The 17,232-nt window shown below is 32.6% G+C and overlaps 1 protein-coding gene across 4 annotated transcripts in view; it reads right to left on the reverse strand.

The window, feature by feature from the left end:
• The window catches only part of LOC140449628 (uncharacterized), a 71,804-nt gene that overhangs the window by 21,905 nt on the left and 32,667 nt on the right, over nt 1-17,232 (reverse strand). Inside the window, exons 1-2 of one of the 4 annotated variants that reach the window (XM_072542871.1) lie at nt 10,165-10,370; nt 9,864-10,102 (exon numbers count right to left, since the gene is read on the reverse strand). In XM_072542871.1, the coding sequence (XP_072398972.1) occupies nt 9,864-10,059 (196 nt within the window). In that variant the 5' untranslated portion in view covers nt 10,060-10,102; nt 10,165-10,370. Of the gene's footprint in view, nt 1-9,863; nt 10,108-10,164; nt 10,371-17,232 lie in introns of those variants that run through there. The other 3 variants (XM_072542869.1, XM_072542868.1, XM_072542870.1) reach the window with 3 other exon arrangements.

Below are 17,232 nucleotides of genomic sequence, written 5' to 3' on the forward strand. Positions count from 1 at the left end.
ATTACATATGACTTTGTTTTAGCAAGAAACTATGGATTCATGAACTTTATCTAGTTCAACAAGCTCCGAAATTCTCTGAGGTGCCTGCCATCTTTGAAGCAAAACATTTAAAAATGTGAAATTACGAAATCGTCATACTATTATCAAAAGAATACATAAAATAGACGTGTCGAAGAAGAAAATAAATCGCATAGTTTGTTCATTATATAAAAAAAAAATAATTTAGAAAGTCATGAGATGAGAAAATATCTCAAGCAGCATCACCAGGTAAACATTGAAAACGAATAACTTTTGAATTTCCTAGCAAACAAGAATATGACACATGGAAAGATATGCAGAAAATTGAGACCTGTTATGCAATGCGTAGAATACTTCATACAGAGGAACATAAGACATTGTACTATGAGTGTAACAGAAGGATATATGTCCAACTATAAAATTAGGACAGAGAAATCTGGTGTGTGAAAAAGGTATGCTCTTCTAGGCTGATTTGCACATTGAAAGATCAAGTTTCTGTCAGACATAAAGAATAATTAAAAACCATGCATCTGTCAAAAACACAAGAAAAAGGAATTATAGAGTAGTTAACTTCTGGGGTGCCACCCGGTAGAATTTTTAGAAGATTCAACAAAAATCGCTGGCGACAGCGTTCAGCCTCCCTGACGGTTCTGCTTATGAATCCACAGTCATGCCGTTCGACCTGAAGAACGGACCTGCAGCTTTCCTGAAACTCGTGACCGCAGTCTTCGCCGGGTACATTGACAACTTTGTCAACGTGTACATAGACGATATCATTGTATACTCCAAAGACTGGCCACAACACCAGAAACACCTACACTTGGTCCTGGACGTCTTCAAACCCATGTATTATGGGTATCCATAAAGAAGTGCAGGTTCGTCAAGGACAACATAGTCTACCTAGGCCACAAAGTGACAACATACTCAACGCAACCGCTAGAATAGCACACGGAGAAGATAAAGGGCCTCGAGACATCCAACACAATGAAAAAAACGAAAAAGACAGAAAAGATTTGATTTCACGTTCAAAGCGTCTATGTATCTATTGATACGTATTTCGACTTAATAAGTCTCATCAGAATAGTTATTAATAGCCGTTCTTAACGTGAAAAATAGTCTTCTCTGTCTTATTAGGAAGCAACAATAAAATGGCTTCGTTATGGACGCAATAGCGACATCTGATAGAAAAATCGGTAAGATAGTTTCGAAACAAATTCAGATTTCTGCTTTAATCTGGAGCCTTCTAAAAATTGCAAGACGTGGCCAGACGTTGATAAAGATGTTAATAGAGACATGGGGAATCTAAAATTTGCATTCCACGACATGTCTATTCATCTAGGCAGAAATCCTAACGAATTTGTTTCTCGTACTCATACAGAGTAGATCCGAATAAAATGAAAAAGACAGAAAAGATTCGATTTCACGTTCAAAGCGTCTATGTATCTATTGATACGTATTTCGACTTAAAAAGTCTCATCAGAATAGTTATTCATAGCCGTTCTTAACGTGAAAAATAATCTTCTGTGTCTTATTAGAAGCAACAATAACATGGCTTCGTTATGGACGCAATAGCGACATCTGATAGAAAAATCGGTAAGATAGTTTCGAAACAAATTCAGATTTCTGCTTTAATCTGGAGCCTTCTAAAAATTGCAAGACATGACCAGACGACGATAAAGATGTTAAAAGAGACATGGGGAATCTAAAATTTGCATTCCACGACATGTCTATTCATCAAGGCAGAAATCCTAACGAATTTGTTTCTCGTACTCATACAGAGTAGATCCGAATAAAATGAAAAAGACAGAAAAGATTCGATTTCACGTTCAAAGTGTCTATGTATCTATTGATACGTATTTCGACTTAAAAAGTCTCATCAGAATAGTTATTCATAGCCGTTCTTAACGTGAAAAATAATCTTCTGTGTCTTATTAGAAGCAACAATAACATGGCTTCGTTATGGACGCAATAGCGACATCTGATAGAAAAATCGGTAAGATAGTTTCGAAACAAATTCAGATTTCTGCTTTAATCTGGAGCCTTCTAAAAATTGCAAGACATGACCAGACGTTGATAAAGATGTTAATAGAGACATGGGGAATCTAAAATTTGCATTCCACGACATGTCTATTCATCAAGGCAGAAATCCTAACGAATTTGTTTCTCGTACTCATACAGAGTAGATCCGAATAAAATGAAAAAGACAGAAAAGATTCGATTTCACGTTCAAAGTGTCTATGTATCTATTGATACGTATTTCGACTTAAAAAGTCTCATCAGAATAGTTATTCATAGCCGTTCTTAACGTGAAAAATAATCTTCTGTGTCTTATTAGAAGCAACAATAACATGGCTTCGTTATGGACGCAATAGCGACATCTGATAGAAAAATCGGTAAGATAGTTTCGAAACAAATTCAGATTTCTGCTTTAATCTGGAGCTTTAATCTGGGCTTTTAACATCTTTATCGTCGTCTGGTCATGTCTTGCAATTTTTAGAAGGCTCCAGATTAAAGCAGAAATCTGAATTTGTTTCGAAACAATCTTACCGATTTATATATATATATATATATATATATATATATATATATATATATATATATATATATATATATTATTAAAAACACTCATTGCTCATTAAAATATTCACAAACAATACATCATTACCATATATATATATATATATATATATATATATATATATATATATATATATATATATATATATATATATATATATATATATATATCGTTGCTGAAAATAAAAAATAGTGTTCAATTACGTTATTTTTCCCATTAAATCATCAAATCCTATAAGTAATTTATATTGTTTTAAATTTTATAAAGATTGAACTAGAACATGGACAATTGGTAACAGATTTAAGGAAAGTGTAGGAACATGTTAAAGTATGAACAGATATATGTTGCAGCATGGACAAGTGAATAATTATTATTTTTATCCTAATCAAATTGTAAGGTGTAAGCCCCAACTATAAAAGTATTGTTGAAAAAAACAGTCAATAATCATATCATTAAGTGCGATTAATGAGTTCTTAAAATTTATCGAGACAAGGACAAAACCGGTTGAAAAATTGTGGAATTTGGTGGATTAGGTACTTTGTTTAATGTAAATTTTAACTATATTTGCATGAGAAAAGCGGTAACTTAAAGAAAAGATTCTAATAAAAAACAATTCAGATCAAGACCGATTTTTTTTCACTTTTCAATAAGTCAACTTAGAAAAAATTTTCACTAAAAATATCATCGACAATTTATCGTATTGTTAGGGTAGGAAGCTTTATAAATCACTGTTTAAAACGAAAACGAACGAATGAAAAATTCAGAAAAATAGATGATGGCGATAAGAATGCTATTCGAAAGACTGTATAATTTCTACAAGGAAAGCAAGATACCTATACTACATATGATTCAAAATGCATTAAGAGAATATCCTAATTATAACTACCAATGTTTAGCGATATTGCGATTGCGATTTGATAAACTGTGGGTTTAGATATAAAAAAATAAATAAAATAATGGCAATAATGGAGTCACAAGAAAATAAATAATAGAGTGGCAATAATGGTATCAACTCCCACCAAGAAGATTGTATACATGGCGAGCACCAGGAGATCGTCCAGGTCATATGATACGAAATCAAATTAATTACATCTTAAACAAAAGATTTCGCAGCTATATAAAAAGAGTGGCCGCTTACCCTGGTGCGAATATTTCGTCTGATCACAACCCCCAAATCGCGAATGTAAGGCTTCGATTGGCAAAGGTTAAAAAACCATCTAATAAAAAATACATAAACACTAGAGAATTAATGAAAGATGAAGAGCTTAGATCTACATACAGTAAGCACATCAACGAGAACTTAAGAAACATACAAGGAAATTGCATAGAGGGAGACGGTACAAAATACATCAGAATCAACATGAATACAAGGAAATATTCAGGAAATATTTCCTGAATATTACCTAAGGCACGATAAGGGAAAGAATTAAAAACGCAAAGGAAAGCTAGATGAAAGAACGTTGTGAAGAATTGGAATCACTACAAGAAAAGGGAGACAGCTTTGGACTACATAAATAGGTCAAAGAAATTTCGAGTATATACAAGAAACGCCATGAGATTTGCCTGAAGAATGATCAAGGAAACTACGTTCATGCCCAGGAACTAAACTAAAATCTGGGCAAACTATGCTTCGTCCCTCTTTGCGAATAATAGACCGAATCTGCCAACTACCAACTTACCCACGGAAAATGTATGCGGCCCTCCCATTATTCGCGCCGAGGTTGAGTACGCTATAAAAATAACAAAACTAGGCAAGGCCCCTGGACCGGATAGAATTACTACGGAAGCCATAAAACTGTTGGAAGATGATAACATCGACATGCTGGTAACAATTTTCAATGCCCTATATAATACCGGCCACATTCAACGGATTGGCTTTATTCAACCTTTATAATGATCCCTAAATCAAAAAGAGCGACAAAATGCAAACACCACAGACTGATAAGTTTAATGAGCCATTTGCCTAAGGTGTATCCTTCACACAAAAATGTTCAGAAAGCTGAAAGATCTAAGCGGTGAGACACAATTTGGTTTCAAGAGCGGACTGGGTACACGTGAAGAAACTTTCTGCTTGAATACGCTTGTACAAAACTGCATGGATCAACGAAAGGATATAGTCATAACATTCCTCGATTATGAAAAAGCGTTTGACATCGTAAAACATGACGCAATGATAAAAATGCTACATAACGCTAACATTGACGAGAAATATATAAGAGTTATCCAGAATCTCTATTGGAATCAAAAAGCACGAGTGAGACTGAACAAATCAACCAACACAGAAGAATTTGAAATTTTAAGAGGGCTGCAACAGGGGTGTATTTTGTCTCCTATGCTCTTCAATCTCTACATACATGATATGCAGTTGATGTTAAATAAAATAAACACCGTAGGAAAAATATATGGCTTGAAGATAAATGCTGGAAAAACTAAATGCATGGCAATAAGAAAAAACGTACTTTTAAGAATACAACTTCAAGTAGATAATGCTCCAATCGATCAAGTGAAAACATTTAAATACTTGGGAATGGTGATGAATGACCAATGGGATCCCCAACAAGAAATAAAATGCCGTACCAACCAAGCAATACAAGCTTTTATCAAATTTAAACGGCTACTATGTAATCGTAATCTTTCCTTAAATCTCCGCTACAGGATGGTTAAATGCTATGTATGGTCCATATTGTTATACGACATGGAAACATGGACATTAAGAGTACCTTCCATTAATAAGTTGAAGGCCTTCGAAATGTGGACGTTGCGAAGAATGTTCCGCATACCATGGACAGACAGGGTGAGAAACGCGGAAGTTTTAAGAAAGGCAAATACTGAGAGAGAGCTACTCAATTTGATCAAGGTACGAAAAATTGGATACCTCGGCCATATTCTGAGAGGAAAAAAATACGCAATCACTCAACTAATCATCCAGGGAAAGATTGAAGGCAAGAGAGGAGTCCGCTGCGATGTGATATTAGGGACATAAAAACCAATAAAATAAACGCATGTGCGCTCACCGAATATGCATTAACTTTAAAACATGAATTTAATTTCGAGGATTCCTGTATTCTGGCTAAGGAAAAAAAAACCATTCAAAACGTGTTTTCTTGGAAATTTGTTTCATAAAATCTAATACGTCTTGTATAAATAAAAAGTCAGACATAGATAAATTGAGCAACATTTATTGTTACTTACTGACAAAACATCAAAAATAAAATAAAGATTTACTTTTACATATACACACCGTAATACACCTGCATACAAAAAATTGTTGCATACTATCAAGACAGGTTTAAGATACTACTTCCATTAATATAATAGCAATAACTCCTAATTACTTTTTAATCACACTATTTTGTGTGTGTTGTTTTGAATCTGTGAAACTATTACATATGTAAGATAATGAGTAAGAGAGAGACAGAAGATATATTTTCTCTCTCTTCCTCTCTCGAATATAAAAATGTTCCTTTTGTATATATAATTTAATATTATACATATTATATAAAGATATATATATACATATAATATTATACATATAATAAAATATTTATTAATATTATTATTTATGTGATATTCTGTTTTGTATTATTTATTAAATGTTCATAATTATATTATTCTTTTGTATTTCAAAATAATAATCTCAATAAATCACTGTATGATCCAGAACTGTCAATTTTAAAATACATTTTTGTTATGTCCTCGGTAATGTAGTAGTCAGTATCCCCGCCCGTCACGCGGGAGACCGGGGTTCGATTCCCAGTCGGAGAGGACTTTTTTATTAATGATATTACATTATTGTCATTTTTAAATACTTATGGATATTGCATTTTAATTTGTATTGTATTATTATATATGGAATTATGGTGCACTGTATTGTAGTGTATTTTTTATGTATATTATTGTCATTTTTAAATACTTATGAATATTGCAGTTTAATTTGTATTGTATTATTATATTAATAACAAAATAAACAATGAATTTTACTGCAGAGTATGTGTAAAAAAATTTTGCATTCAACTCCTTTCATACATATATGAAAATAAAAATATACATTTTCATCAAAATATTTATTCAATCCTTCATTGTTAGTAAGTTGTTATTAATTCTGTTTCTCTTTCTGCTTGAAGCATGTTCATAATTTCTTTAAATTATTCCCTTTAATAAATTATTTTCACGCCGCCCATGCCTGCATACCTTCCTCAAATAATCGACACTACCGAGCGTTTCGTTACGCCTTTTTTTAACAAAGAAATAACTTCGCCAAATGTTTCTTCTTCTTTTTATCTTGTTTTGGTACATAAAAATCTTTCCTAATAACAAAGGAAAAAGGACCTATTGTGAAATCTCCGAGCTACCTTCTCAGAAAATCAGAAGAGTTGTTTTTCGTAGAAAGTTTACTTTCTATTGGTAAACGCTACGAAAATGAACCCCAGTAGCCCGGATATTTAATGTCAATTTCGCGTGGCATCCTTCAGCCAATATCCCCTCCCTATTTTCAACCTTCGCTTGTCTAAGCCCTTCTAAGTTCACAATCCGATGTTCATTTCCAAGTTGGTTCCTGTGGCAAGCGGTCTTATCTTCGACAATCGGCGGTAAGTGGATTTTCAATTCACCCTTATTTATCTTTACACAGTGTGTCTTATATTGATTATTTTCTCTTTTGTCAAACAGACGTCTTCCAATTGAAGTCACTTCTGTTTGCCGTTCCTATTTTACACCAATTCAGATTGTACACCAATTCAGATTGTACACCAATTCAGATTGTATACCGATTCCTATTATACACCGTCAATACGTGTACAATTTTCAAGCATTCACCGCAACGTTCGCTCAACTAGACCATCAGTCATCTTTATGTTATCTCAACCACCTGTAGTACCCCGGTAGCTGCCTCTTTTCGTCGGCCTAACAGACAATCTAATGGATTACGTTAGGAAGACTGCAATTTATTGTGGTCGTGTCGTCCCAACTACCTGTTGTTTGGACCGAAGTCAAGTGCCTTATTGAGGGCGTCATACCATTATTTGAATACACCTGTTCTGTGAGTATAAGTTTTATTGACTAAACCGTGATAACGAAATCTATAGAAGTTGATTTATGACTCCAGTTCAGTGTACCTTCTTATTTATGGAGGTTTGGTTCGACTGAGTAATATAGTAAAAATACAGGATAATATATACGTATAAATAACGTACCATTTATTTTATATATGTAGATATAATTATAATGTTCCTTGCCTTTTTTTTCTAATTCTTGACGATACTAAATTATTTATAACTATTTTTTTGAGATATTTTTTGTTTGTAATTAATAATCAGTTACGCAATAATCATGGCATTTAACTGTTAATAAAATTTGGTATAGCACATTTATAGCAATCATCGAGAGGTTACATGCTATGTCTTACCTATAAAATTACATATGTAATGATTGTGCAGATTGACTCCCAAATAAATTTGTAACGGCGAATGCGTGTATAGAACTGTAACTTCCACCGGCAGTCCCACTGGACTGCCACACCCGTTTTTTTTCTGTTCTCTATGGATCAGTCAAAACACACCATGAAAAGATGTCACTAACAAAAATTTAAAATTTTAACTTTCCAACTAAATTTTAAAATGTATATTGTCCATTATTTTAAATGATATATTTTATATGTGTGTTTTTAATGTTGAGTGTCGTAGCTTTAGAAAAATAATCTCAACGACTAGTAAGTTGTAATGAAAATTTGAGATATGTTGTAAATATTTACACTTTCTTCTAATTACAGTGTCTTGAAGAAGGAATAAAAGAATTCCGAAAGCTCGACCAAAAGTCAAAAGAGTGTTTCTATAACATCCTGGCCAAACCTACTGACTGCAGCCCTAATAAACTGTGTTGTTTATATATATGGTCGATGCCAAAGCAAAAATTTTATATATATATATATATATATATATATATATATATATATATATATATATATATACATCTAAAGGTTTATGGGTCGCCTACCTGCATACTGAGGTCACGAGCCACCATTGCCACAACACAGTCGTTCACTTTATTTTACATTTGTTGATATTGGAGACTAAGTATTTTGCAAGAACTTTATTTCAAATAAGCTTGATATTCCCAATCCAGATTGTCACATACAAGAAAACAATTGCAAAATGCCATATTTTATAGTTGTTGGTGTTATACAGTTTATGATCCTTTAATATAATGAGACCATTTGGAGGAAAAAACTCTATCATCAACGAAGAGAATACATAATTGCAGGTTAACTTGAGCACCAAGATTTATTGAATGTACTTTTGGAATACTTTCTACCAAGTTGAGAATATTTCACAGACTACTAAACCTCCGCAAGGTTAGCAACTGCAGTTCATGACTATTTTGCTGATTATGTCATGTATACTAACGTATTGCCCACGCAAAATAGTTGTATTTAAATCGTGACATGGTGTAGAAAGCAGGTAGATTTAGTCAACATTTACGAATTAGCAATAAATACTTACATAAAATTATTTTAAATTCCTCGAAATCTACTGTGGTCAGTAACATTAGTTTATTTTGTAATGTACTTACCTCCAATTCATAAATTGTTTGCCTCACCCTACATCAAAAACTATCTATGCCCATGGTAAATAATCATACAATAAATACTTATGACATGACCATATTCCTCACACAATAATGTAGTTTTATACTCTTTCAATAATCAAAATTCCAATTAGCAAATTTTTAAATCTATACTGTCTACTTATGAAAACGAAATACCTATGTATTTATAATAAAAACATGTTTATTTCTAACAATATTCATTTTGTGGTACTGTAGACATGGCCTAAAAATTGTCTCACATTTGTGCATAGACAGGGATTGGGCTGTACCAACTTGTCTTTTATAGCAAATACAGATCTTTCAATAAAAACTATCAGAAGTTCCTTTGTTTTGATTACAATCCCTAAACAAATTTGAAATTTGTAACGAACATACCAATTAATTGAGAATGATCATTCCAAACCATACTTGAATTATAAGTATTTCTAATTTAAGTTATATTATATTTCTAAGGTGATAACCAGTAAGAGCATAAGTTAAATAATTATGTTTTTCAGAAAGTATACTTATATTCTTTACATTTCATAATATAACCAGGCGTTGATTTACATTCATATAAACAATGTGAGTTCAATGTATGAGGAACAAAAATTATGGCATGACCTGACTTGTACTCACAAGATAATATGAGTTTATATGTAATAACTATTCTTTATTTACTTACCATCATCTTGTTCTATTTCAGCTGTTATAGGACATTTCTTAACGTCTAAATAAACAAATGTATCATGTGTACTTTCCATGGTAGGCTCCTCCTTAATTTCAATTTTAAAGGTATCATCCTGTAGAACTTCATTATCTATTTCTCGTTTGCAAATCGTCTCATCAACTTCTTGTTTTACTTCAGTTTGATTAAACATGATTTTATGCTTCTCGGTAAACTCGGTATTGTTTTTCTATAAACTAACCTCAAAAAAAAATAACATTCCACTATACAATAAAAAAGGATCAGTGATATATCTTACATTATTATCTCTGCAAAAAATATAAACGCAAGTGTCTGAAATATAAATCAGGGTATAAAATGTACTATGACCAAAGAATATAGACTATATTATATTCTTTGATATGACTATGGGATAAATCAGGCAATCACGGTAGACGGTAGAGAGCGTGATTAGTATTCTGTGGTAGATGGTAGAGCTAGGGATGGCGGTTTTTGACAAAACACCGGTTTTCGGTTAAACCGGTTTTTTTTTGCTTACGGTTTAACCTGGCGGTTATAACCGGCCAAAAAAAACCGGTTTTTGGTTTTTTTAATCCAATAGGTTACAAGTTTGCACTTTCAGTTTGCTTCTGTATTTATAAAATAAACTAAAATTTGAATTATGGTTTTGTTTGGAATAATTACTTGAGAATAATAATTTTGATTGGGATCAAAAATAATACCTAACCTAATCCTAATCACCGTAAAAACCTAATAACCGGTTTTTACTTTAAAAATAAAAAACCGGTTATAATCGGGACAAAAAAACAACCGATAAAACCGGTTATTGCGAAGTAAAAAAACCGGTTTTCGGTTAAAACCGGCAGGTTTTTCCCATCCCTAGGTAGAGCCAAGGAGCCAACTCAACCCAACCAAAATGGAATGGAAGGGAAGGACTGTTGTTTATTGCATGTTTTCTTGATTGATGTGTGACGGGTTTACAAATCTACGATTCTACGAACCGTGTTTACAACCAACAAAACAACAGATGACGTGACAAGTGATATTAGAAGGACAGTTCAAATGGCCGATTGGTCACAGTTGTGACCAATCGGCCATTATGAATCATCATCATCATCATCCAGCCTCAAGAGTCCACTGCTGAACATAGGCCTCTTCCTCATGTTTCCAACCCCGTCTATCTTGCGCCGCTCTCATCCAGTTTTTATTGAGTCTTCTTAAATTTATGAATATGAATATATAATATATGAAGGATGTATACTTCATCTAATTCATGATACTATGACCACAGAATACTAATCACAACTAGTATTCTGTGCTATGACTGACTAACAAGATAGGATCTTCCCGTAGCACAAAATCGGTCGTGTTCGCGCATGCCGTCATTGGAGAGTAGAATTTGAATTCTTGTTAAAGTTAAATGGGATTTTTCTGCATTCTGTGATGAAATTATTCAATTAGCAAAATAATATTAAATAAAGGTTTAATAATTTCAATAATCGTACACAAAAGGATATCTCCAAGCTATTTATTAAAGATTATTTTTTGACACATACAAAAAACTGACATTACGAACGTGCAACTCTCCAATTACGTCACGACTTATGCGCAATATCTTATCTTCTTAGTCATATTAGAGACTTTTTGTGCAAGCAAATACGTATACGTAACGTATCTTTTTGACATATAAGCATGCGCATTAATGGTTGAACTAACGTATCTAGATAAACTCCATTCGCTTAGCTCGGGCATATTTTGACAGATTCATTGTCGGAAACCTACAACACAACAATTCCTACTTCTCAGTATTAATAGCTCAAGTATACTACTATTGCAGACTTCTTTCTTTGAAAAAAGAAGAATTATTCTAAATAGTGGAAGTGCATACTAACCCCATAACATTTTGGGTAGTATATATTTAAAAGATATATTTTAGTTGTTATAATTTAACATAACTATTTATTGCATATGGTGCAAATAAATAAATATTGATTGTCGGTAATTTGTAAAGTTCTATTTTATATACTATTTAATTTGTTTACTATTAATATGGGCTATGAGTATGTGTGCTTGGTTGTATAGTAATTTCCAGCCACTTCGACTCTGTCAAAAAGTAACTAACTTCGCAAAAAAATAATTACTAAATTCACTAGACAGTTCGGACTGGAGATAGCGAACCGAGTTTACGTATTACCTAACGTAACGGGCTGGTACGTTACGTTCATACGCATCCCTATCGAGCCGAAGGTAACCGAATGCGCAAGGGAATCTTACCCGATTACCAAAATTTCAACATCCACATTTCATAAGCACACGTGGTACGTGTATTTTTACATTTGTGGTTACGTATATTTGTTTTGATTTTTATAAATAATGGAAAGCAGTAGAAAACGACTTCACTTCAGCAATGAAGATGTTTTGTTCTTGTTGAAGGAAGTTGTAGGCAAGAACCCTTACGACCATCCAGAAAGGTGGAATTTAATTCCAAAGCGAAAAATATTTTTAATGGTATCAAAATAAAAGCGGCCGTATAGTCGTGCAAGATGTGGAGAAGAAGGGCATCTTCTATGTCTTCGTAATCAATAAAGGCACCTACATTTAATATCGCGTCCATCTCAAAAATTAAAAATTGTTCAAAAAAATATTTGTTACTTATTTTGAATATCACAAATAGGGTTAAATGACAAGGACAAGACTGGCACTGACAATTTTTTAGTTAATCACTAATTCGGTGAGGGCAACACCATCGTTACGTTACGTGCAGAACAAAAACTCTCAATTTAACGTTCATCTTCTTCGATACGTTAGTTCTTTACGTATAGGGAGATACGTTACGTTAGGTAGTTACAAAAACTCCCTAGTATCATGTCACCACCTACAGTTAACGTACTAGATGAGCCATAAAACTTATATTTTTATAAATATATATTATTATAAATATTTCGGGAAGCGGAAATGTTGTCAAACAGTGTATTAATATGAAAACGAAAACAAAAGAGCACATAATAATTATTTTGTTTGGTAGACCAATATTGATAAGCTTCTCTTCTAGTATATTTATTTGAACATTATCATATGCTGAAGTTATATCAAAAAATGTAGCCAAAGTGTTGTATTTGTGTGTGAATCCTAGATCGATGTCATTTACTAGTATCGTTAGGGGTTCTAAGGAAGATCTTCCCTTTCTAAAAGCATATTGTGAGTCAGGTAATATTTTTTCATTTTCTAGCCACTATTCAAACCTGTTCTTTATCATTCTTTCCATGGTTTTAAATATACACGTTGATAAAGCTATGGGTCTATATGAATCTGCATTTCCGTTCTGTTTTCCAGGTTTTTTGATAGGTACTACGATGTATTCTTTCCACATTGTTGGAAAAGGAATCTTTTTTATCCAAATCGAATTGAACAATTCTAACAGGGCTTTCTTATGGCCTAAGGGCATTTTATGCAACATATTGTATGAAATGTTATCCGCCCCGGGAGATTTATTATTTGTTGATTTAATGCATTGATCGAGTTCCCATAATTGAAATAGTGATTGTAGAAAAGAAGTGTTTCTATTTACGATAGCTATTTGTTGAGTAATGTTTTTTTCAACCCATGGGGGCGAGATTTTTGTGTGGAATTCGTTTATCCAGTCTTCCTTGGGGTTTATTTACTTGTTTTCGGGTTTTATATCGGTTTACTTTGTTCCACAATTCTTTAATTGGTGTATTTTGATTTAGATTTTGGCAATAATTAATCCAGCTTTTTTTCTTAGTTTCTTTGAAAGTTTTTTTAGCTAAGTCATTTATATTCTGTTAGATTATTAATATTTGGAGCATGTGTGTAGGTTAAGTAAGCTTGTTTTCTTGCTTTAGCAGCTATGTTACAGGTTTCATTCCACCAGTCCTTCGAACAATGATTTCTATTTTGTGTGTTTGATTTTTGTAAGGGAATTGCTTTGTTAATATTGTCGATAATGCCCATTAGTGATGATTTTGGTTCTGTAGCTTCAAGTGTAGCGGTGTATACATCCCAATTAGCAGCCTTGAGTCTCCATATGTTGTTTTGTCTGTTTAATTTGCGCAAGCGGGCTATTCCTTCCAAATTGTATGTGTATTGGTAAGTGGTTAGAGCCATAAGGTTCTTCTAAAGTAGACCACGTAATTAGGTGCGTCAGATCCTGTGTACAGAGGATCGAGTCTACAGCTGACTTCTTATTGTTTGCTAATGTAGGTGATCCGTCGTTCAAAATTACAAGGTTGCATTGTTCGATAGCTTCCAAAAGAATCTTGCCATAGATATCGTCATATCCATCATTCCAAGAAAAACTATGAGCGTTAAAGTCGCCCCCAATTATGAATGGTTTTGGAATTTGTTCCAAAAAGTTGATCCACTGTTGTAATGATATTCTAGTTCTCGGTTTAAAGTATACTGAAACGAAGTAAATTTTTTATGTATAAATGGAAAATTAACCGAGATACAAGTATGCTCAAAGTTTATTGTAGTTGGAATTGAGACTTCTTGGTATATTAAGTCTGATTTTAATAAAATGGCTGAGCCGCCGTACCCGTCGTCCCGGTCACAGCGAATATTGTTGAGGCCTTTAAAATTATAATATTTTTCTGCTTTAAACCATGTTTCCGATAGAAGTGCAACGGAGTAGTTGCCCCTATCTAGTAGATATTCTAGGTTAGTTTTATTAGAAACTGCTGAACGGCAGTTCCATTGAAGAATATTTATTGCATGGTTGAGGTCTGAGAATGTGATGACGTGTTTCCATTTATAGTTAATTTGACTAAGTTTTCGAGTTCTTCCTTATTTATATTTATACTTTTTGTTACTAAAACTTTTGTGACAATTTCTATAACTAATTCTAATATTGAATTTATCATGCTCAGGTCTGAAGGAGATGCAACTGAATTATTATTAATATTTACTTTATAGTTAATACTGTCTAATATTCCTCCCGTAGGTAATTGAGATCTAGGAGAAGCTATAATTTCATTATGCAAAATTAATGTTGGATCTGGACTATTTGGTCTCTGTCTTTTAAATGTTCTAGAATTTGTACTATTTGAATTATTGTAAAATATGTTATTTGTTGACATTTGGTTAATTGAATTTGATGGGAGCTGGATGGGTGTATAATTATTGGGATTTAATGGAGGGAAAGTTTTCAGGCAGGAAATGTTTGTAGTTTGTTCCGTATTAATGGTTGTTGCTTTTGCATAGGAATTTCTGGGGAACTGTCTGTTGGCGTTTTGATAACTAATATTACTGGAAGACATAGCGTCTTTTTCAAGTTTTTGAAAATTAAAACATTTTGGAGTTATATCGGTCGTTTTACACTCTTTTGAGTTGTGTGATTCCTGACATTTATCGCACCTAGCCCTGCTCGTACACTGTCCCCCTGTATGTCCAAATTTTAGACAATTAAAGCATAATAGCACCTTTTGTTTATATGGCTCGACTTTCTTTAGTACCTTGTTGATTGTTACATATTTTGGTAGTATTTGTGACCTAAAACTAACTACACATGTTTTTGTTGGAATATATTGAGTACCGTTTTCATCTACTTGCCTCCTATTTAATCTTTTGACTTGAATGACTTCAAATTTACAGTGTAAATCGTACATTTTGACTCTGTCTTTAACATACTCTACTGAAAATTCTGTGGAAATATCTCTTTTACGCCCTGTATATGTCTAAATTATTTTTTGTAAATATTGCTTCATTTTTTTTAGATATGATATAGTTGGCCGATTTATAATCTTTAAATTTTATACGTATTTTATTTCTCCCTACTGCGTCAATGCTCACAATTTTTTCATCAATTTCTTTAAAATTTGTGATAATAATGTCACCTATCCTTAAAGCGTTTAACCTGCCTTTAAAATCGGGTGAATTATTTTCCAAATACACGTAATAAGGTTCCAAGTCGTTTTGTCGGTAAAGAAATTCCTCCCTTTTTGTTCTCTTCTTCTTTGTTTATGGTATTTGTTATTGAAGTGTGTACATTAGCAAAGTCAAAGAACCAGATTTTGAAATCCTAACAGCTCCTCCTTTGAAGATAATGCATGTTCTGTATCCATTGTAACTGCACTCATAAGTTTTTAATGTCTTTCCGATTTTCGCTTTTTTATTTGGTGTAATTAATTTACTTTTAAAGTTCACGAAATATTTATTTATATAACTAATTTACAAACACCGGTTTTAAAAACAAGCTTCTTTCTTACGCACGTCTAACTACCACGACGAATGAAAGCTGACTGATAGAAACATTTAGAAAACGCTATTTTGAAAGTTTTTATGTAATTTATAAGTTTCGTCTCTTCTAAAATTTGTTTAAATGCTTCATTTTTTGCTGATAGACGAAAAAAGCAAAAATTTTCCGTGTTTTGACCTTAATTTGTTAATAACTAATTAAGTCCAAAAAGTCGACCGCAGGAAACATATAGGTTTTTGTTACAGAGGTCCATACTATTAAAAACAATAATTGTCGTTTGCTTGGCCGGACGAGTGTCATGAAAAATTGTTTATTTCCCTGGGCTATCAGTGTTATGCTATGCTAGGCGAGGATACCATGCGATGGTCTCCGTAATGAACGCAACCTTAAGCTGGGTGAAGGAAATATGATCTTTTAGGTCGTGGAAATGGTAATAATAAAAGAATTAGGCAACCACGTTTTACTAATTATATTAATCATATAAGTAAAAGTATTCACAAACAATTAAATTTAAACTTTTATTATCCTTCCGTGTGTGACTGACACGACACATACCGCCTTCATCTGACAGTTTTGGACTTTTGAAATTGACAATTATTAATAATTAGTTTTTTAATTATATTTTTTCAGTTTAGATACAAAATAAATGTGGTATTAAAAACTAGGTTTCTCAAAATTCATCATAACTTATATTTTCAACCCAAACGGAAAAGTAAGGGAAAAATTTAGTACTGGCAAATCAAGTTTTTCATGCGGAAGAAGCATGTAATTAAAAACAATAATAGTAAAAGTTATGATTTATGATATAAAAGATAAAATCATCAGGCAGGCTGCAGTTGGCTTGAAGCTTTATGAAATATCATTTAAGATAAATTATTTAAATTTTTTATTTTCAACTGCATAAAACTGAAATTATGTGATATTTACTTTTTCATATTAATAACACGAATTCGTCTTTTTCTTTTCTCTAATTTATATGTAATCTTTGGAAATCTATAAAAACTACACTCACTATTTTTGCTATTATTAGCAGAATTAAATATGCAACATGTATTTGCACCTATTTTTGATAAAATTTATGTGTAAAAAGGTAGGTCCAATTTTGTCATATTTTGCCGCTACGCGCGCTGGCATCGTTTCAAGGTACCCCTA

The sequence above is a fragment of the Diabrotica undecimpunctata genome, chromosome 9 (assembly GCF_040954645.1).
Source record: "Diabrotica undecimpunctata isolate CICGRU chromosome 9, icDiaUnde3, whole genome shotgun sequence".
In the NCBI taxonomy this organism is placed as follows: Eukaryota; Metazoa; Arthropoda; class Insecta; order Coleoptera; family Chrysomelidae; genus Diabrotica; species Diabrotica undecimpunctata.